This window comes from Sapajus apella, unplaced genomic scaffold, assembly GCF_009761245.1.
Source record: "Sapajus apella isolate SASKATOON/1434 unplaced genomic scaffold, GSC_monkey_1.0 scaffold2, whole genome shotgun sequence".
Classification (NCBI taxonomy): Eukaryota; Metazoa; Chordata; class Mammalia; order Primates; family Cebidae; genus Sapajus; species Sapajus apella.
This window is the reverse complement of record NW_022436942.1, coordinates 46,853,833-46,876,725: the sequence shown is the minus strand read 5'-3', so window position 1 is coordinate 46,876,725 and position 22,893 is coordinate 46,853,833. Positions and strand designations below refer to the sequence as shown.

General features: G+C 33.1%; 1 protein-coding gene across 3 annotated transcripts in view; it reads right to left on the bottom strand.

The window, feature by feature from the left end:
• The window catches only part of TMTC3 (transmembrane O-mannosyltransferase targeting cadherins 3), a 51,030-nt gene that overhangs the window by 16,208 nt on the left and 11,929 nt on the right, over nucleotides 1-22,893 (bottom strand). For all 3 annotated transcript variants that reach the window (XM_032297150.1, XM_032297151.1, XM_032297154.1), the window contains exons 4-10: nucleotides 22,548-22,647; nucleotides 16,585-16,700; nucleotides 15,972-16,144; nucleotides 10,153-10,405; nucleotides 4,080-4,228; nucleotides 2,070-2,190; nucleotides 577-688 (exon numbers count right to left, since the gene is read on the bottom strand). In XM_032297150.1, the coding sequence (XP_032153041.1) occupies nucleotides 577-688; nucleotides 2,070-2,190; nucleotides 4,080-4,228; nucleotides 10,153-10,405; nucleotides 15,972-16,144; nucleotides 16,585-16,700; nucleotides 22,548-22,647 (1,024 nt within the window). The remainder of the gene's footprint in view (nucleotides 1-576; nucleotides 689-2,069; nucleotides 2,191-4,079; nucleotides 4,229-10,152; nucleotides 10,406-15,971; nucleotides 16,145-16,584; nucleotides 16,701-22,547; nucleotides 22,648-22,893) is intronic.

The window sequence follows — 22,893 nt, the reverse complement described above, 5'->3', positions numbered from 1 at the left end:
TCCTGTAATACAATTCTGCACTCAAAATGCACATAGCACTCCTACTGAAAAATACTGTGCTCTAGCTACATCCTACTCTGATAACAATAATTCCTCAGATTCACTGATCCTCTCTCATATTCTTTCTTAGCCAGCTTAGATTTGGTGTCTCATCATTTATTCACTCCTTAAACCCTTTCTTAATTAGTAATATACAACTGACAAACTTGAATCCTATTTAAGAGAATTTTCTATGCCTATGTCATCATTATTATAGCTAACAAGTTGCAGAAGAAAAACATGTAACCATACCTAATTTATTTATTTATTTTTTTTGAGATAGAGTGTTGCTCTGTTGCCCAGGCTGGAGTGCAGTGGTGCTATCAATACAGGAGTGAGCCACCAGCCTGGTATCAAAGTCAGATATTAAGTGACTATTATATGTAATCCAATTCAAAATAAGCAAGCACTAAACTCTAGTATTCAAGTCACTTAGAATAAAGCTAGAAAATAAGCTCTATCTTACTTCCCCCAAGGATAATCAAAACTTTTTTTTTTAAATAAATAAAATTTATGAATTTAATTAATAATACTTACCTGGCTGAACATGGGTAGCCTGTACGAAGTATTTCAAAGCTCTCTCAAAGTTCTTTTCATTTTCCAGAGCATGACCCACATTATTCCATAGTTTGGCATTATTTTTATTTACCTTAAATATAAACGCAGATAGAAATAAGTTACACTTAAAAAAAATGACTCCAGTTCATACAGATATTTCTTTGGTATACTATTAAAAGAATGTTCTATGGAGATGTCTCTGAGGATGATGCAGGAGTCAAATAAAGACTGCTTCACCAAATTTACTCTCCCTGCACCTCAACACCAACATACTAAAACCACAGCAGTCTTATTTCATTCATGTTATAAACATTTTACAGAAAATTTTATTTGATCAAAGGATAGCAGTGTTTCAAAACTCCTGCTCTACTATTTGTATTTTTAGGAGCAAAAGTACTGGAACATGAGAATATGTTTAAATGTTGCACTGATGACTTATTTTTAGACTTGACATATTTAAATTTATTTATGTAATCCATTATGGTAATAGAAGCCCTGAGATTAAAGCTCTGAGTCAATATGTGCTTTCAGAGTTCACAGATTACTGTGGTGTTCTTGCAGATAGATGATACCTAGCCAAGTAACTAACTGCAGTGGTTGTGGCTATAGGTTCCAACCACCGTTCTGGGAGTGGGTATAAGCAAAATTCTGGAAAATTATGGAGTTACATTGGTATCCAAGGAGTATGGATTAATAAGCATGGTAATGAGGTCTTACTTGTTGGCAGACTTCTGAGCTGGAAGAGAGGGCAGAGCTACTGAACTGTGTAAGAAGAGAATCATCTGATCTTAAGTAGATGTGATATCAAGAAGTCACACAGACTACTGGAATGAGGCAGCAATTCAATAAAGCTAAGCAATGAAGAGTTAAGAAATAGCCAAAAAGAAGTAAAAATTCAGAGATGTGAAGAGCGGTACTGGTAATGGAGAGCCTGAAAAAAATCTTTGCTGATACCATTAAAGAAAACACATTTTTGTTTTTTAAAAGACATTTTTCTAATTTATGGTGTCTTTTTTTTTTTTTTTTGCTGTGCATTTTATTTTACTGAATTGATGGCATTAATTATAAAACTCACCATATTATAAGTCTATTAAGAAAGAAAAAGTGCCACTAATTTAAGATGCTTTTCACTGTGGGACTTATTTGGTTTCAGAGATCTTAAAAAGGAAAATATCGTATATCTTTAAAAGCAATGAAATATAGTATTCTGATTTAAACATTGTGTCATTTGAACTTCTAATAGCTATATAGCATTTAGGGAATTATCATATATGCTTTGAGTGTATAGCTAAGTATTATTCAGAGCACTTAGTTATGGTATATATTAAAGAACAAAGTATTTTCATTAATCCTTTGGGGAAGTACTTAATATTGACTGTTAAGTATCTATTTGAAAAGAAAGTTAAAACAACTTAGAAATCGTTCCAAGAAATCACTGATAACATACTTTTTTGTCATTCTGAACACTTTACCTTCAAGGCTGACATAAACAATGTATATTCAGACTCCCAATCCCAATTTCTGTGAAATGTTTTTAAGGAATGAGTGAGTATCACCATAGACAGACAAATCCAGGATAGCTTTTTAAATACACTGTTTAAGAGAAAAAAAAGCAAAACAAAACAAAAATTGTCTTCATCACCAAAAGCATTTTACCTTTTAGAACACAGGTAACAAGTATCTTAAATGCTCCTAAAATATCTTTTGTGAATTTATTCTAATTCATTCTAATATCACCCAACTTTAGAGGAAACAACATCAAAAAAATTAAATACTGTGAATATGACCTTCCCGTCAATTGCATTATCTACTCTAATATTGGCCTGTATTTCAAAAGCTGTTTAGATTAAATGATAAAAAATGGACAAAACCAATTTTTAATTGTGACTTTTTACAATTACAGTCCTTTGTGCCATTTTCTACAACTGAGTATTCTTAATTGAGTTTAGTAAGGGGTCAACCTTATCTCTGGTCACATTTGAAAATGTTTTACTGACAATTTATACCAAGACCCCAATATTCTTGGTTTATTTCTCTACTGTAAAGCTAGAATTGTCTATTAAAAGGCACAGAAAAAGTAACTCTTCATTAAACAGAGGCAAATTACTTATACATCTTTAGGTTAATTATTTGAGGACTCAATTCCTCACCTATAATTTTTATCATCTCATTTAGCATTAATAGTCTCTGAGTGTGTTTTTGTTTCTACAACATGGTTTAATTTCTTTCACTGACAGATCCAATTAACCACGACACACAAGTACGGATGAGAAAGAACATGGTCACTGGAAGCAGTCAGATGTAAATCTGAAATAAGACTGGTATATGCTAGCTGTGTGATCTTGGGTAACCTGTATGGCTTCAATGTTCGCATCTGCAAAGTAGACTTAAGGAGTGTCAAGATTAAATAAGAAAACAAATTTAAAGTGTCTATCATGGCCCTTGGTACATGACAGGCATTCAAGAATGGGTAGTGATTATAACTGGATATATGGGTAGAAGCTAAGAGAAAAGGTTTGGTAGATGGCAGTAAAAAATTGCAGACATGGATGAGATTATCTGTGGAAAATATGCGGTGTGAAAAAAGTGGCTGTAAGACTTTGAAAAATGTAAATATTCAAAGAGCTGGTACAGCCAGAAGAATCAGAGCAGATTGAACAGATGTGGAAGAAAATCAGGAGAAATACTTTTTATATACACTAGGGAAATAAACTTTAAAAGTGTTGACTTAGTTTAGCCACTAGGAGGCACTTTGTTTTATGTTTAATAGAGTGAAGTAGAGAGAAGTCAGAATTCTGTGGGGTGAGGGGTGACTGGAAAATGAGAAAGTGAGAGAAGTGACCATTTCTTTTTCACGTTGCAAATTCAAATTTAATATTATTACATTAGAATTACTTGACCTTTAACAATTTGTTTGATTTGCTAATTTTAGTGCCACAGCATAAGCATACAATGAGATAATACCTGTAACAATTACAGTTCCTAAGCATATATACAGTGTGACTATGCTGTCCCTTAACTGTTAGTTTGAGGCAACTAGGATACAAAGATTATAATGAAGATAGTGATGACAGCAACAAATTATGGACTGCTTACTATATGCATTTTATGTATATTAACTCAATATGACTCACTTAAGTAGGATGACTATTATCTTAGTTCACTGAATATGGAAGTGGCAATGGTCATTTGTGACTTTATTCTCAATAACATCCTTGTTTTCATTTGGGTCTAACTCAAAGTTTGTTCTGTCTCAGGCTGTAAAATAAAATTACATAAATATGGGAAAGAATACAGAGTAAGTAGGTGCTGTGGAGCTTTCCTAACTTGACTTATAAGACAAATGAGGAGACTATTGAGATGAAAAACCAAAAGATACAAAAGCATGACTTAGAAAGCTGCACTAGATACAGATTTAAATCTTTAAATGTGTGACACTTAATTCCATAGTAAGCATTACATGAACTGATATTTAAATTCACCTTTTTGTTGATATTTTCTGCCATCCATGGGCTACCAAAATACAGAATCCCATGCTGGGAACATATAATACTCGCTCAGCAACAACAAATCCAACTGGAAAAAAAAGGTTCGATGCAGGAATAAATGGTAATGCCATTAAACAAAGTGCCTAGGAAGAAGAAGATTTAATAATTTATATTAAATTAAGAAATGTATGGGCATCTGATACTCAAATCCAAATATTTTATCATTTAATTTGGATAGCATACTGGTAAACTATTTTTAACACTATAAGGAATATTAACTTAAACATAAAGAAGGCAATTTAGGGATGGCATTAACAAACATCAGCATATACGTAAGCAAGGTGAAATGGAAATCGTGAATTCTAGAAGTTATAATTAGAGGGTATCTGTGAACTTTCTTTGAAAACAAGATTTCTAGGTGTGCACAGGGGTGATTACTCCTTGAAATTAAAAACCGAACCATTACAGCATTTTAAATTTGAGAAGCATAACAAGCTATATCCCACTGGTTTTCTGTAAAGAATATGCTCGCATAGTAAAATATAAAAATGTTAATAAATGAAAATACATCTTTAAGCAAAATTAATAAAGGTTCATTCAGTTAAATAAAAAAGTGGAAGTACTTTTTGAAATTATATCCAAACAACTCAAAAAAAAAAAATGGGCAAAGGAACTCAATAGATATTCCTCAGAAGAAGACATATCAATGGCTAACAGGTATATGAAGAAAAGTTCATCACTGTCATTAAGGAAGTGAAAATTAAAACCACAATGAGCTATCACCTCACACCAGTAAGAATGGCTATTATTGAAAAGATAAAAGATAACAAATGTTGGCAAGAACATAATGGAAATCCTTGCACAGTGTTGATGGGATGTAAATTAGCACTGCCATTAGGCAAGCAGTATGGAAGCTCACAAATAAAATTAAAAATAGAACTAACAGTGATCCAGCATTCTCACTACTGGGTATAGATCCAAAGGAAATGAAATCAGTATGCTGAAGAGAGATCTGAACTCCCCTGTTCATTGTAGCATTATTTAATTTACAATAGCCAAGATATGGGAACAACCTAAGTATCCATCAATAGATTACTGGATGAAAAAAAATGTAGTATATATATGCCTTGGAATACTATTTCGCCTTAAAATGGAAGGAAATCCTGTCATTTCTGACATGGATAAACCTTGAGGACACCGTGTTAGAAGTAAGTCAGCCACAGAAAGACAAATAACACATGATCTCACTTAAAAGTAGAATTTATAAAAATTGACTCATAAAAGTAAAGTAAAGGGTGGTCACCAGGGTTGGGGGGAGAAGGCTGGGGAGAAGTTGGTCAAAAGATATGAAATTTAAGTTAGGAGGAATACAAATAAAAAAATAAATAAAAATTTTACACATCTAACTTATGTGTGTGGTAAAAATAAGATGATAATTAAATATGCTAATAGGTTTTTCAACAAACAAAACCACAGAGGCTGATTTAAAAAAAAGCCAAACATGTCAGTTTTCACAACTTTACTACTTTAAGAAACCACATTATATTGGAAACTGAAGGAATGAAATAAGGTGTTGTTCAGACAAGACAGAAGACTACTCACTCTGTACCTTAACGTTACTTCATATAACATCCTGAAAGGTTACATGTATTTAACCAGAAGCTTAGTGTATGCATAAAAATAAAACTGCCTCCGTTTAAATCGATAGTCTTTCATTCTGTAAGAAATTCTAAAATTATTGATATAACACTGAATACTGAAATGAAACTACATAAAAATGTTCATATTTCTTACCATTTTGAAAATGGGATGACATGTGGCTTCCACATTATAAACCACAAAATACTAGCACAAAAATAGCTTGTGGAGGAAATAAGCTTGGTCGTCATTAGAACACCTGTTTCTATGGACATCTGTATCCAAATTTTGTTACCCTGATTTGTTTTATAGTATTTAATTTAATAAACAAGTTAAACCTTTAGCTTCACAAGTTTGAGACTCTTCCAATGGGCTGAGGGGGAAAAAACGTCTTTTTTTCTATTTGACTTAATTTGTGAAATACACACACACACAGAAAAGAATACTCTCTCCACAAATGTTCACATGTTAATGAATTGTAATGAGGCAACACTGAATCTGAGAAAAAATCACTACCATCAAACTGCTCACCATCATATCAATTTATAGGTCAGAAATTTCAGTGTTTTTAAATCAAAAAAGTAAGAACAACTAGGAATGCATAGAATTTGCTTTCCATTTCCCAGAGATGCTTGACAAAAATAATCAGTAAAACATGTGAAACAGGTAAAGTTCCTGAATATGTACACAGTTCATTAAAAAAAATTATACCTATTAATTAACGGCCACCCTAAAGCAATTTCATTTGAAGGAATTAAGTGTTAAATTCACTCAAAAGTGTATTGTAGACTGATACATTAAAAAAAAAAAAAAGAAAATCTCTCAGGAAAAATCTATAAGTTCTGGGATAAGAAATGTCTCTAATGATTAACTTATTCAGAAGTCCTAATATGCTCTCTAATAATGTATGCCAACACAGTTAACCATCACTACCTTGTAATTTCCTTCTTCCAGTAATATAAACTGTCCTTAAGCAGAAGGATATTAGTAGAAAGAGCAAAGAGTTTGAGATAAACCTCCTTTACTTCTTATTTCCTACATAATGTAAGGCAAACCACTCAGCCACCCACCTTGAGACTTTTTATTTTTTTTTTTAAAAGACAAGGTGTCAGTCATCCAGGCTAGAGTGCAGTGGCATGATCAGAGTTCACTGCATCCTTTAACTTTTGGGCTCAAGCAATCCTTCTGCCTCAGCCTCCCAAGCACCTAGAACTACAGGTACAACTGTCATACCTGGCTAATTAAAAAAATTTTTTAGAGATGGGATCTCACTGTCTTACCCAGGCTTGTCCCAAACTCCTGGCCTCCAGTGATCTTCCTATCTCTGCTTCCCAAGGCACTGGAATTACAGGCATGAGCCACTGACCCCGGTTAGTTCTTTACAAATAAAATGGGGATTAACAACTACTTACATTATGCTGTTGACATATATATGACATCTTATCTAATACGTGCTTAACATATTATTCTGGTCCTTGGTAGGTACTCCTTTGTTCTACTTATTCCTTCTAGAGATCTTCAGAAAATATCACCATAAAAAAATAGCACATTTATTAGGACTATACCCAAAGCTGAGTTATGGCTTAAGGCCACAGCTGTCCCATTTTGATATACATTTTAAATTCAGCTTACATTATATACACCATCCATTATTTTATTTGATGAAACCTTAATTCCCCTACCTCTCCTTTTTTTAACCTTTCTTTCAGCAAAATTGAAGCTTGGATGTATTCTACCATTTATTTACTGTGTCTGTATTTACCAGAGTACCAATGTGCTGCCAGAGAAAGTCCCAAAGCTGAATAGATTAATATCATCATAAAAGCGATCACCAAGTTCAAATTTATCCTTAAGACTATTTAGGATTTCTAGGTTTCTCTGGGAAGTTCCACTCTTCTTGACTGTTTTGAATCATCATTACTTTTCTCAAACATTTGACCCATGTCACTTTCAGCAGGCAACTACATTTCCTAATTTATAGAGAAACCTAAAGCCATAAAACAAGAATTTCTTCAGTATCCTGCTACTAAACCTACCAACATCCACATTCGTTTCCTTTCTTCTTGGGGTGTCTCTTCTATCTCAGGCCAGTCCTGTGCTCTGTATCCCCTGCTCCTCATAAACTTCACTAACAATTATCCCTTCTCCAATTTATTAACCACTTTCGAATCAACTGTATTCTTATCTATATTTAAACATGCTCTTGTCTCTCCAGCCTTAAAAATCTTTAATAATACATCTTTTAAGCTACCTTCCCTATTTGTTTATGTAACTCAGGTACAAAACAAGTTTCCATGATCTTAGGAAAAGATTTTGTTGTCATAGTAACAAGTAGCCCACTTAACCAATCATTTCAACTTAATAAATATGTTCCTGCAAGCCAACCCATCAGAGATAGCCACATTCCTCTAAGGCCAGCTGAGTAGCTGAGTACTCCAATAAAAATGCTTCTATATGACACCAATCAACAGTCTCTCCCTGACATCACTCCCTCCTACCTACCAGTGCCAGATCTCCATGCTTCCCCCATGCCCCACATAAGATTTGCAGTCTGTCATGCTTGTCACTGCCTGAGCAGCACAGTCTTCCCTTACTTAAGGAGGAAATAAATCAAGTTTATCCCATCCTTTGAAACAGTCAAAATTAAATTATCTCTAAAGGTTATCTATACCAGCTGTCTTCACTTGCTCATCAAATCACTCACTCCACGGAACAAATTTCATTTAAGTTACTACAGACTAAAAGTAGGTCCAATCCAACAGATTCTAGATCTCACTTTCCCCTTCAAGAGCATCTGTTAGTGTTAACCATTTGGTCTTTCTTAATACACTTTCCTACCTTTCTGTTCATTTGATATGTCTCCTATTTAGGATCCTTCTCTTCAACATCTAAATATAGGAATTTCTCAAGACCTAGTTGCAGGTATCTCTTCTTTTCACTGTATTTAGCCCACTAAACTGTTTTCTGGGGAAGAATTAAGACCAAATACTCTAAGGCTTCCATTATGAGTATGAGTGAACTTCTGCGCATCTAGAACGTTAACAGCTAGTTACCATCTTTGAAAGAACTGACAAAACCCCAGTTGAGAAAGGCTGCTCTATAGCCTCTTCTACAGTCCACCTTATCCTGGTTTCAATTACCATCTCTATGCTAATGAATACAATTTCTATATGTAGCTTAGGTATTTTCTCTGAACTCCAGACATAAAGTGCTGTTTAAAATGTCCAATGGGATATTTCAACAGTAACTCAAACCCAACATGTTCAAGGATAATAGTAAACAATCTTTCAATCTACTCTGTATCTCAGACATTTAAATTTCTCTGGAATGTAAGCTCTCTAGAAATGTGAACTGTGTATCATAACCTCAGTGCCAAAAATGCTGTACTGTATGAAGGGTAAAGTCTTAAGTTTTTATTGAATAAATGAATCTAGTGGCTATAGCAAAAAATTATGCATTTACAATGCATTAAACATACTTTCTGACATATAATAAACACCTAAGAAAATGCATTATTGCCTTCAGTAAATTTTTCTTTTTCTTTTTTTTTGAGACGGAATCTTGTTCTGTTGCCCTGGCTAAAGTGCAGAGGTGCTATCTTGGCTCAGTGTAAATTCCGCCTCCTGGTTCAAGTGATTCTTGTGCTTCAGCCTCCTGGGCTAGGATTACAGGCACCTGCCATCATGTTCAGCTACTTTTTGTATTTTAAGTAGAGATGAGGGTTTCACCATGTTGGCCAGGCTGGTCTTGAACTCCTGACCTCAAATGATACACCCGTCTCAGCCTCTCAAAGTGCTGGGGTTACAAGCATGAGCCAATGCACCCGGCCTGTCTTCAATAATCAAAAGGAAGAGAAAACAAAACTCTTATGAGTATGAAGTGAGGCAGGCAAGAAATTAGAAAAAAAAAACAGAGTACAGAAAAACAACACCCCCCCAAAAAAAACCTTTCCAAATAATCAGAGTTCTCTGAACATAGTAAAAGCTATCTAAGGTATAATAAAAACCTTGCTCAGAAGAACTGAAAAGCTCTATATTTCTAGTTGTGTATCTTATATGATGTTCTTCTCTCTGCCAAGAAAACAAATAATATATAATATAATCAATTTCTTCAAAAAGTGTACAATCTAGTTGGATAAAGGTAAGAAACAGAAAAAAAATAAACCCAAAAGGGCTCCTTCATGATTTCAGAGTTCATACCAATTTAGGAAAAGTCAATAAGCTTTCATTTTTACATGCTGAACATACGTCAAATTATGCCTGAAAATTAACTGAGAATTTTGGGATACACTCAAATATGTTTACAAATTGGGATGCTGCTGAACAAAGAAAGGCATGCTTCTAAAAAAATGTTTTTGCTGAATTAAAGGTAGTTTCTTACTATTCAACTGAATGTAACATCATTTGGAAAGTTAAGAAAAGTTTCTTACCATTAAAACAGTCTTGGAGGAGTCACCAGAGTATCTGAGACTGAATACTCCCAAAGCCCCAAGAACACAAAAGAAAGTAAATGTAGCCAAATTTCGAATATCTAGTAATGACTCTATAAGTGGTATTGTTCCCATGGTCCAATCACAGCAGAGCTCTGAAGGATTTAATAAAAGCCAAGCATTCACAGGAAGGAGGTAGTTAAAAGTTAGCTGCCTTGTAGGAGTTGGGCTTACAGCAGCTGGGTTATCAAACCTGTATAAAGAATAAAACAATGATTACAAATAAAAATTTTAAAATACAAATTTATTTACATAAATAAAATACTGAACTATAAAGATATTTTATATATCATCTTATTATACAGAAGACACAGACATACATCATGTGTAGCTCAGACTCTTGCTAGAGTTCAAACTATCAAAACTTTATGAAATGTCTACTTCAGAGAAGTGATATTTATGAAGGGTTGTTTGAAAGGCAAGCAGGTCATTCATTTTTGTTTATTATTAGAATAATTTAGACATGTACCTATAACATTTCAATGCTGCAAAAGTGTTCCATTAAACCTTCTGATTAAAAGTAGTAACACAATGTTGAAGATTTATTGTTGTATGTTTTATATGAATCACTTTTGAAAACACTCACCAATGCTTTCCTACATGAGACATTTCTTTTAGAGCTAAATGCTAATTAAAAATTAAGCTTCCTAGAAAAAATTAGTATGTTTTTCTCCTGTCATAGACAGAGAAAACTGTGTCACCTAGAAGCTTTCTTCCCTCTTTTCTTTGACTCCTAGGAAACTAAAAACCAAATTTCTAGTACAAAGTAGTAACAGTGTAGGCCTATGTAGTAATTTGTGTTCTACTTTTTCTCTTAGTAAATACTAATGTAAGCTTATATCATAGTTTATCTTTTCCCAGGCCATGACATATATACATTTCATTAGTTTAGACTGTGTTCTAAATTTTGTTGGCTATAATATATAGTACTTTAAAAACCCATTTTCTCATTTTAAAATGAGTAAGTCAAAGAAAAATCAACTGCTACCACTTATTTGACTTGATTTTCTAAAAACATATCAAATAGCTGATAAAAATAAATACTATATGAACAAACAGTATCATTTCAAAATTTTCATACTGAATCTTACAACTTACATATTAGTTTTCATATAAAAAATTATAGGCTGAACTTGAATTCTCAAAATAACCAGCAGACCTGAATAAAAAGTTATCTTTTTATCTATAATTCACTATTCAGAGTTTAGTTTTAAAAATTAACAGCTTATTTAGGATAGCTGATTTAAAAAAAGAGTTACTGTCAGAATAAATCAAATCATATTAAAATCAACTTCAGAGGATAAAAGAATAAAATTTATACATACTCATACTCACATATATACAGAATTCTGAAATGCTTTATTTGGAAAATATATATACACATGCTTCAAGCATCATATTCATACCTATTCACACATAAATACATTCATACCTATAAACCATATTTTTAGACTGTAGATAGGGAAATAAAAAACAGTTGATTCAAATTCCCTAAAAGGAATAATAACAGAACAAAACAAACGAAACTAAGAAGAAGGAAATACAAAGTCTATATATAAACAATTCAGTCTACTCTGTTTCTAAGACTGTAATATCTGCATGAGTTTATTTTAGCATGGCTAGACTCAGAGGTAAAACTTCAGGACATTAAAAATTAATTATTCTTTAAAGAAAAAAAATGCTACTGAGTTATGTGAACATATCACACAGTTTTGGATTTAAAAAAATTATCTGAATAATTTTATTTATTATTTAGAAAAAAAATTTATTCTAACCAGTGCCAATAAAGCACTATCATGTAACATAACGTGAATACCACATTTTGTTAAAAATAAAACGTGGTTAAAAATAAAAGTTCTTGCAAGTAATGCCAATAACTTAAAATTGAACAGGGAAATAGTATAAATTTCATTTTAAATTTTAGCCAAGTCAGGTGAAATGAAAAAAGGCTAAATGTTAAAGCAGAAAAATATAATATACAGACTTAAAATTCAGTGTATCTTCTCCTATTTCTAGCATTAAACAACTAAAAAACTATATAAGAGGTATAATTTTTTTTTTAACATACTGAGCATAAGATGAAAAAGGACTTCAATACCTGAGAGAAGAAAAACAAATAAGGGAGACCTATCTGGAAAGAGTTTAGTATCTGGATAGTTTTTAAGTTGGTAAAACAGCAAGAGGGAACCCAGGCTGAGCCCAGCGGATATACTGAATTGAGAAAATGAAGCTGGAAGCTCTATGAGTGCAGGGGGCTAGAATTAGTGAGGCAGAATCCTGACAGAAGAAAGCTGCTGAGAAAGAGAACTTGAGACATCTGCATGCAGAGGGTCTCTCTCCAGTTTTCAACATGAGTTGTTTTTTTTTTTTTTTTTTTTTTTGAGACAGTCTTACTTTGTTGCCCAGGCTGGAGTACAGTGGCACCATCTTGGCTCACTGTAACCTCTGCCTCCCAGGTTCAAATGATTCTTGTGCCTCAGCCTCCCAAGTAGCTGGGATCAGACATGCACCACCACGCTGGCTAATTTTGGTACTTTTAGTAGAGATGAGGTTTTACCATGTTGGCCTGGCTGGTCTTGAGCTCTTGACCTCAAGTGATCCACTCACCTTGGTTTCCCAAAGTGCTGGAATTACAGGCATGAGCCACCACACCTGGCCCAATATTGATCAGTTCAAATCAGCATATATATGTGAGGAAATACCTATGGTGGATGTAGTGGGTTGAATCATGTTTCTCCAAAATTCATGTCTACCCTAACTTCAGAATGTGGTCTTATTTGAAAATAGTTTCTGCCAATACAATTAGTTAAGATGAGGTCATACTAGGTTAGGGTAGACCCTAAATCCAACAACTGGGGCTCTTATAGAAAGAGAAGAAAGAGATATATTAGAATAAAGGCAATGTGAAGATAGAGAAGACTGGAGTGATGGAGCTATAAGCCAAGGAATGCCAAAGACTGCTAGCAACCCCCAGAAACTAGGAGACAGTTATGGAACAAATTCTTCCTCACAGCCTACAGTAGGAGCCAATTGTGCTGACACACCGATTTTGTATTTCTGGCCTCTTGAACTGTGAGGGAACAAATTTCGATTGTTTTAAGCTATCTAGTTTGTAATTATTTGTTATAGCAGCCTTTGAAAAACTAATACAATCAGAAAAAAACCTCCTGAATGTATTGGAGCTAAAAATCCCCAAATATACAGAATCAGGAATAGTTCCTTGGCAGACAGTGTGGCAATCTTCATAATGCATAGTTCATATCAAATAGTCAAAAAGGTCTTGCATCAGTAGTGAAGTGAAATTAGTCTCATCCTAAACGCTGTTGTGGTCCCATAAAACAAAGCTTAAAAGCAAGACTGAAGGATAAAACATTTTCCAAGTAACTTAAATGCATCCCAGAATAAAACTCAAAATTTTTAGAATACATTGAAGTAAAATTCACAAATGGCAATTGTTCAACAAATACTGGGCATACAAATAATCAGAGAAATACAATCTATACTGAAGAGAAAATTTATTCAATAAAAACTGATTAAGGAATGACATAGATGATAGAATTAGTAGGCAAGGACATTAAAGCAGTAGAACATGTAGAGATACAGAAGATATAAAAGACTCAAATCAGACTTGCTTCTGGAGAGGAAAACAGATTCTGAGGTAAGACATAATTAGACAAGGATGGGCACAGTGGCCCACGCCTGTAATCCCAGCACTTCGGGAAGCTGCAGCAGGTGGATCATGAGATCAGAAGTTCAAGACCAGCCTGGCCAAGATGGTGAAACCCTGCCTCTACTAAAAATACAAAAATTAGCCAGGTATGGTGGCAGGTGTCTATAATCCCAGCTACTGAGGAGGCTGAGGCAAGAGAACTGCTTGAACCTGGGCGGCAGAGGTTGCAGTGAGCGAGATTGCGCCACTGCACTCCAGCAAGTGAGGCTCCGTCTCAAAAAAACTTAGACAAAATTAAGGGTAGATTAGATATTGCGTAAAAAAAGATTACTGAACTTGATATAGCAAAAGAGACATCCAAACTAAAGATGGTAAATGAGTGAGGGAAAAAACCAACATCGGTACAACAACTTCAAGAAATTTAAATAGACTTAAGTGATAAAAGAAAGAGAAGAAAAAGACAAGATGACAAAAATATTTGAAGATTAGCTAAACATTTTCCAAAATTTACACAACATTAAAACCTATGGATTTCAAGAAGCTCAGTTAACCTAAGCATAAGAAACATAAATATATAAGAAACAATAATAAAGAGAAAATATTAAAAATAAGCATAGAGAAAAAATACACATAACATACATTAGCATAAAGATAAGGATGAGAGAGGTTTTGCCACTGAAACAAGCCAGAAGCCAGTAGGTTTACATTTTCAGAATATGGAATGAAAAAGTCTGCAGAATTCTCTACCCAGAGAAAATATCTTTTAAAACCAGGTACTTTTAATAAAGAAGTGCTAAAGAAAGTCCTTCAGGAAAAAGGAAAAATAATACAAGATAAAAATCTTATCTAACAAAGGAATAAAGAACATTGGAAATGGTAACTCCAAGGTTAATGTAAAATACTTTTTAATTTTTAAATTATTTTAAGACAACTGTTTAAAGCAATGTATGTTCAAGGAAAACATATGCAAACTGCACAAAAGCTAAGTTTTACATATATAAAATGCATATTATATATATTTATGCTATATATGCGATTATTTATATATTTTATAATATATAAATATACATATGTATATATTTTAAATTAGAATATTCCTTGAAGGTAAACTGTGATAAGCAGAGGATGTATTCTAAAACCCTAAAGCAATACTAAAACAACACAAAGATTTATAACTAATAAGCCAACAAGGAGATAAAATGAAATATTAAAAAAGGATCCAAAGGAAGGTGGAAAGAGAGGAAAAAGGAAGGGAACAAAGAACAGATTGGACAAAGAGAAAGCAATCTTAGCAAGATGACAGATTTCCATCAAACTGTGTATCAATAATCATATTAAATACAAATCAATGACATATCCCATTTAAAAGTAAGACTAAATACATATCCCATTTAAAAGTCACATTAAATACAAATCGATGACATATCCCATTTAAAAGTCAGATTATCCAACAGAAAAACAGAAGACCCAATTGTATGCATACAACAAGAAATCCTCTTTATAAATAAAAGTATAGATAGATAAAAAGTAAAAAGATGAAAAAAAAATATACCACATAACACTAAGGAAAGACAGGTGGGATAAGACAAAGCGAATTTCTGAGTAAAGACTACTATTAGGGATGAAACTCATTTAATAAAGACAAAGGGATCAGTTCCACAACATAATCTGAGAATCCTAATTGCTTACGCACTTAACAGCAGAGCTTCAAAAACATATAAAACAAAAACTGATAGAAGTGCAAGGAGAAATAGTGAAATCTACAAGTATAGCCAGAGATTTCAACATTGTTCTCTCAATAACTGACAGAATGAGTAGACAAAAATCACTAAGGATATAGGAGACTAAATCAACACTAACCTTAACCCGTTTGGGATGGGTCACTCATTATCTTTATTGTGGGGGCATACATATGTCAAAATGTACCAATCTGTAAATCTTAAATATATGCAGTTCAAAAAATGTTAATTATATCTTACTAAAACTGTTAAAAAACAAAGTAAATAAAATACTTTCTGGAACATTTATGATCACTTAAAATCCAAAGTTTAAAAAAAAATTGAGAAAATAAAGAACCAGAATGTCATACCTGGTGAATACTGGAAGTTGGGATTGAATGACCTGGACTCTAATCACAACAAGTAGTAACGTACTGAACATCAAGACGATGAGTTTTACTAGTGTCTGCAGCATAGAAAATGGAATACTACCCTTTCCACGGAGAAACTGTCCAGCTGTAGTACATAATAATGGCAAAGTATACTGAAAAAGAAAAGAAACGTTTTAAGCAACAAATAACAATATACCACAAATGTTTTCAATACTGTAGTGCTTTCTATTGCAAGATTAGATACAATTATAATTATAAAATTAATATGGAAGAATGTATGACGCTAATAACAAATACAACTGAGCTCAATAGTCTTAACCAATAATAAATTGTACTGTATAGTATTACTGCATACTTTTCCAAACTGCCTAATGATTCTGTTATTGAAACTTAAAATACAGTTATTAAAACACTGAAAGTGTCATAAAATGTTAAGTAATATCCAGTAGGTATGAGAATAAAACATGATTTCTGGTATTATTATTGGTAAACACATCAATGTATATAAAACATTTAGAAAATAAATAAAATCTAATTTAACTAGGATAAAAGATATCAACAAGAAAATTCATATATTGATATTTTTGCTTACCCCCTGGGCAATAAACACTTCATACACACAGCAAATTCCCACAACTGTTATTCCCTGTTCTTTACACAATGTTGCAACAGCCACTAAAAACACTGTCAATGCAACTGGAGTCCATACTGCAGTTTGAGAAAAGATAAAAATTTAGAAAACAATTTTATAATATCAAAAAAAGATATTTTAAACTTTACTTGTGGTTCCATAACTACATGAGTGCTATTTCCCATTAATAAATACTATACACTTTTAAATATATTTAAATTTTATAATTTTTGCTTTATACATTCAAAGCAAAATATCAACATGTATAATTTGAACTGAAAATTTTTTATAGAGAGAAAAATTATTTAGTCAAATACGAACTTTTAAAACGAAGACAGGGTGGTGAATTTGGAGAAGAGAAATTTACAGATTTGATTGTCACAATTAATGAGCTATCAATCTGAAATGAAGACAAATTCCTGAAATTATGACATATATCTTTATACTTTATTAAATTGATAAACTACTAAAAACTGAAAATTTACAATTATTGGGAAAAGTAGGGTACCATTCACTCTCTCTCTCTTTTTAGACAGGGTCTCACTCTGTCACTCAGGCTGGAGTAAGTACAATGGTGTGAACACAGTTCACTACAGCCTTGAATTCTGATGTTCAGGCAATCCTTCTGCCTCAGCCTCCCAAATAGGACTACGGGCATGTGTCACCACATCTAGCTTTTTTTTTTAATTTCTGTAGAGACAGGATCTTGCTATGCTGCTCAGATTGGTCTTAAACTCTTGGCCTCAAGCCATCCTCCCACCATGCCAGGATTCCAGCATGAGCTACTGTGTCCATCTCATTCTTATAAAAATTAAAATCAAAGTGGTTAACAATAGGCACTTAAATCAAAACTATTCTTCAAAAAATTTGCAATAGACTATAAGTTCTATTTAAACAAAAAATGTACTTCATCTACATTAAATAAATGCCTATGATGTAGCAGTAATTTGATTAAAGAGTAATGAACTGCAAAAGTAATTTTGTATCTACTACTAACTTGCTTGTGAGTTTGGGCAACTTTTCTGAGCTTCAGTTTTCTTATGAAAAAATATGACCTCTACTTCTTTTCCAGTTTAAAAAAATATTTGGTAGTATGACTGTATAACCTCAGATTTTATTAAGAATATTAACTAAAGCAAAAATTCAAATAATTGACTTAAATCTAAACAAGAACAGAATTCATGAACTGAATACTTTTTGTCATTGAGCTTAATATAGAAATTCACCTATTTTTGAAATTGTTTTCAAAGCACTCTACAGACTAAAATTACTCTAAGAAAAAAGAGCTAAAAACAAAGAAATAAATGAAAAAACCAAATCCACAAAACTGGTGTGGATACTAAGTATAAAAAACAAACAAACAAAAAAAACTTATAATCTTATTAGGCCAAAATAATCAATACTAATATATTATACTACAAAATGCTAAATTCAATAATAAATTCATAGAGGAAGAAATCAGAAGATGGTTATTTACAAAACAGAATGGTCCTCATGTTGACCTTGAAGGATATACAGGACATGGAAAAACTGGGAAAGGTGGATGCATGAATAAAGAAATAGGGATGAGAGTAAGCTAGGTAAATGAAGGATATAGAGAATAGTATGAATGGATGCGTATGTCTACATAAAAACTCGTAGGAAATAATGGCCTTGAAAGAAAGCAGGCATTTTTAACAGTTTATATAGCCAGTTTAGCATATATGATTTCACTGAATCTTAAAATCACTCTATGGAGTGGGAACATGATGTAATCATACCTAATGTTAAGATGAGGAAAGAATTTTAGAGGTTTTTTTTTTTAAAAAAAAAAAATCAATCAATTTAAAAAAAAAAAAAAAAGGAACAAAGAATAAGGAGACCAAGACTTTTTTTTTTTCCTTCTGATTTTAAATTCAGAGCTTCTTAATAATTTGTATTTCTATGTCAAGGAAGAAAAAGCAAACACTTAGCCTTTTATAACCCTGAATTCAATCTCAGCAACTAAGAGTAATAAATGCAAATGCCTTACTGAAACCAATCACTTCAGTTCTTCAACCTCTAGTGACTATATTACTATATAAATATGAACACTTTCATTTTATAATCAGATCTCTGTGGTTAAAGTTACCACATGTGATTTTGTCCAAAATAAGTAAACCTGGTAAATAAGTTAAGGACACTTAGATCCATTTCCATTTCAAACTACAGGCTTCTAAACTGACTCTACATATGTAAAAGAAACACATCTTCCGCAATCACTTATTCAAACCGTTATTTTAAGTATCTACTACATTTCAAGGGTATAGGGAAGAGAGATGACAATCAAACAAGTAATGATATACTTTGTCAAATGGTGACAAAGTGTAAGTGTTACAGAGAAAAAAAGAGGATGAAAAGAAACAAAAATAGCACCACTGGGAAAGATGAGTGGTGCTAATGATGACATTTAAGTGGATATTTAAGCAGAAACCTAAAGAAATAAAAAATCAAGCGTAAAGGCCTTGAGATTGGATGACCATGCTTACAAAAAGGGTATGAGACATGAATAATATAGAAGTTAAAGTGATTATAAATAATTACAACTTGAAAACCTTTGTACAGAACAGTGTACAGTAGATACAACAGGGAATAGAAAGATGATGTGGAAACTGTGGCTTCAATGGTAAAATTACTAAGAGTACAAAGCATCCCAGTGGTTAAGAGGATAAAGAGAGGTCCAAGGTAGGTTTTAGTATTTTTTTCAATTAGAATTTAAAATATTTAGAATTTAAAATAATTCATTTACTTCTTCAATATATACATACTAAACACCTACTGTAAACTAGGAATCATTCTAGGAAATGAAGATCAAAAAATGGAGAAAAAGTTACCTACCCTAATGAAGGTCACATTCTATTATGAGCTAGATTTGAAGATCAAAAAATGGAGAAAAAGTTACCTACCCTAACGAAGGTCACATTCTATTGTGAAAAAACAATAAATAAAAGAAAAATGTAAACTACCTATTTTCAGGTTAGAAGTGAGTATTTTCAGAAATGTTAAGTTAAAGGTATAGAAAACAACATTATTCTATTATTCTAGCTTCACCTGTTGGTCCGTTCCTCAAAAATCAACCCTAGAAAAGGTAAGTGAGAGGGAAAAATGGTTTCTAAGACACTTTTGTTTTTGTTTTCGTAAAAAGACAAAAAAAAATACTCCTTGGCATTTCGAGGTTATCTTAAGTATGTGTGGTTCTGCGAGTGTTATGAGAAATTACATTTAAAGCAGAAGACAAGAGTGAGAATTTTTTCTTAATCTTTTGTTCTATCCTTTCCTGACTACTTTGTATAGATCGCTACCTGCTCCATTACTGAAGAAATACACAGCTACAATGGTTTGTTGGTGTTCCAGAGGTAAAATCAGAGCACTTCAGAAGTCTTGATGGAGTAAGAGGTAGATTTTTTTTTTTAAAGGTACAAACGAACCAATCACTCCTGGGTAGTAATTTCTACATAGTTACCACTTAAATGCAGAGAAATGGTGGACTGGCCTCTTAATGCTGATTCTCTTAAAGAAACCACAGAGTGTGCCTAGCAGCACTGGCAGGAACAGCAGTGATCGACAGTAGCTCTGCGGAAAGTGGAACTTTAGATTCTAGTTTATAATTCCTTTCATCCCTTTAGAATCACAGAGCGAACAAAGAATAACCCTGGCCTTTTCCTTTGAACAGGCACAGTGCTTTATAACTTTAGAAAAATATGTGGCTTGAGCTCCCAAACCAAAATAACTAAATATCTGAAGGGTACAACAATCATCAAACAGAGAGAACAAATTAACATATACTACTAAATCAGAATTAAAGAGACAGATCAAGAATTTCAAATAAGCAATTTTTTAAAAAATCAGGCAAGATATCAGAATTGTGAAGAATAAGAAATCATTAAAAGGCACCAAGTGCAGGTATTTGGAACAAAAGATATGATATGGTAAAAGGCTATTTCAGTTAGAACAGGGAAGGCTTTTTTAAGACAGAAATACTTAAGCCGAGGACTGATAATACAAAGTAGTATATAAATGAGACTACTAGATAAAGATCTAAGAAAATTCAATAAAGGGAAATGCAGGTATAAAGGCGGGTGCTCTGCCTTTTTAAGAACAGCAAGAAGGTCTATCTAGCTATAGTGAAGAGAGCTAGGCAAGAATTGGCAGAAGATATGATGAGACAGGTAATCAAGAGCCTGATTATAATCCTGCAGGTCACAGTATTTTCTAAGTTTACCATTCGGGCTTTGGTGAAGATGGTACTTAAAGAGAATATTGGCTTGCAATTTCCGTATCAGTTACTAAACTACTTCTTACTGCATGATGCACTGCACAGGTAGGGGACTATTATTATTATTATTATTATTTTACATTTCTTTATTTTTAAAACACCATGTACCCCTAAAAAATATGAAGCATGCTTTTAACATGTGAAGAACATGCAAGATTGTTGCATAGGTACACACATGGCAGTGTGGTTTGCTGCCTTCCTCCCCATCACCTCTATCTGGCATTTCTCCCCATGTTATCCCTCCCCAACTCCCCACTCCCAGCTGTTCCTCCCCTAGTTCCCCCCGACAGACCACAGTGTGTGATGCTCTCCTCCCTGTGTCCATGTGTTCTCATTGTTCAACACCCGACTATGAGTGAGAACATGCGGTGTTTGATTTTCTGCTCTTGTGTCAGTTTGCTAAGAATGATGGTTTCCGGTTCATCCATGTCCCTACAAAGGACACGAACTCATCGTTTTTTACGGCTGCATAGTATTCCATGGTGTATATGTGCCACATTTTCCCTGTCCAGTCTATCATTGATGGTCATTTGGGTTGGTTCCAAGTCTTTGCTATTGTAAACAGTGCTGCCATGAACATTCATGTGCATTACAGTAGAATGATTTATAATCCTTTGGATATATACTCAGTAATGGCATTGCTGGGTCAAATGGAATTTCTATTTCTAGGTGCCTGAGGGGACTATTATTATGCACATTTAACAGATAAAGTAATGAAAGCACAGAGAGGTTAATCTCCTGAGGTATTATTGTGAACAGAGCCAGTAAATAAACAGTGGAGCTAGAATTTGAAACCAGTTTTAGTCCATGCTTTTAACTACTATGCTAGGCTGCCACTCAAACTGTTTTTAAGAAGGCATTATGCAGAGCAGCAAGAGGCAAACCTACTTACATTACAAATCCAGAACACTCCAAGATGTTTGGCTAAATCATCTGTTTCTTCAACCTCAGTTTCCACACATAAAACTAAGCTTCTTGTCATGGGTACCTTGGAACTACAGTGAGAAAATCCCCCCTCCGCCCCAAGAACTTACTTTAAGAGGAATCAAATAAAGGTTTGTGCCCACTGTGCCCACACTGTAAAAATCATTTTTATTGCCTGGAACTTGTTTTCTGACAATTGCAGACATCATTAAGACTAATGAGCTAACATATACGAATAAGTTTCCAGGGTAGGTGGTCACAAGGTAAGAGCTCAATAAATAGTTATGATTAACACACAATAAAAGTTATACTCTAGCAGGCTTTTAACCTTGCCTAAACAATATCAGCCTACCAGGTGTTATTTATTGAAAGACAATTGAAATGGTGGTACCTATATCATTTACAGATAACAGAAGAAGGAACTAGGGCTAAGTCTAAAACTCCTCTATTCTAAGGTTATTTGGATTTTAAAACTAGAATATATAAATCTATTAGCTTGTAATAAAAATATAAGCTATACACAAACTTCTTAAATACCAGCAATGTTACATATTTCATATTTTCATACATGCTAAAGTAAAACAATAGATAAACATAAATCCCAAGTGTGGAATATAATGTATTATAAGAAGAACTTGGAGTAAATAAAAATTCCTTAATCAAGTTTTAGTGCTATTAAAAAAAAAATAAAAAGTTAGACATTTACCTATGGAATTGTCTGGTCCTTTTGATCTGGTATATGACAAAAAAGCTGCTAGAAAAAAGATAGATGACAAAAGTTCTGCTCTTCCTACAACTCCTGTTACCTACAAAGGAAAAAGGGGCTTCATATTAATAAAAAATATCTTGAAAAATTACTATATATACTAGTAAAATTTTAATTTCTGTAACTTTTCAAGTGCACATTTCTGTTTCATAAACATTCTTTGGGTGCCCTCAGGTGGTGAATTTGTGTATCTTACATAAATGGAAATTTATTAGTGAATCTAACAGTTTTTAATTATTTTTTAACTTACCTTGAATAATAAGACGACTTACAGAAAGTTTCAAAA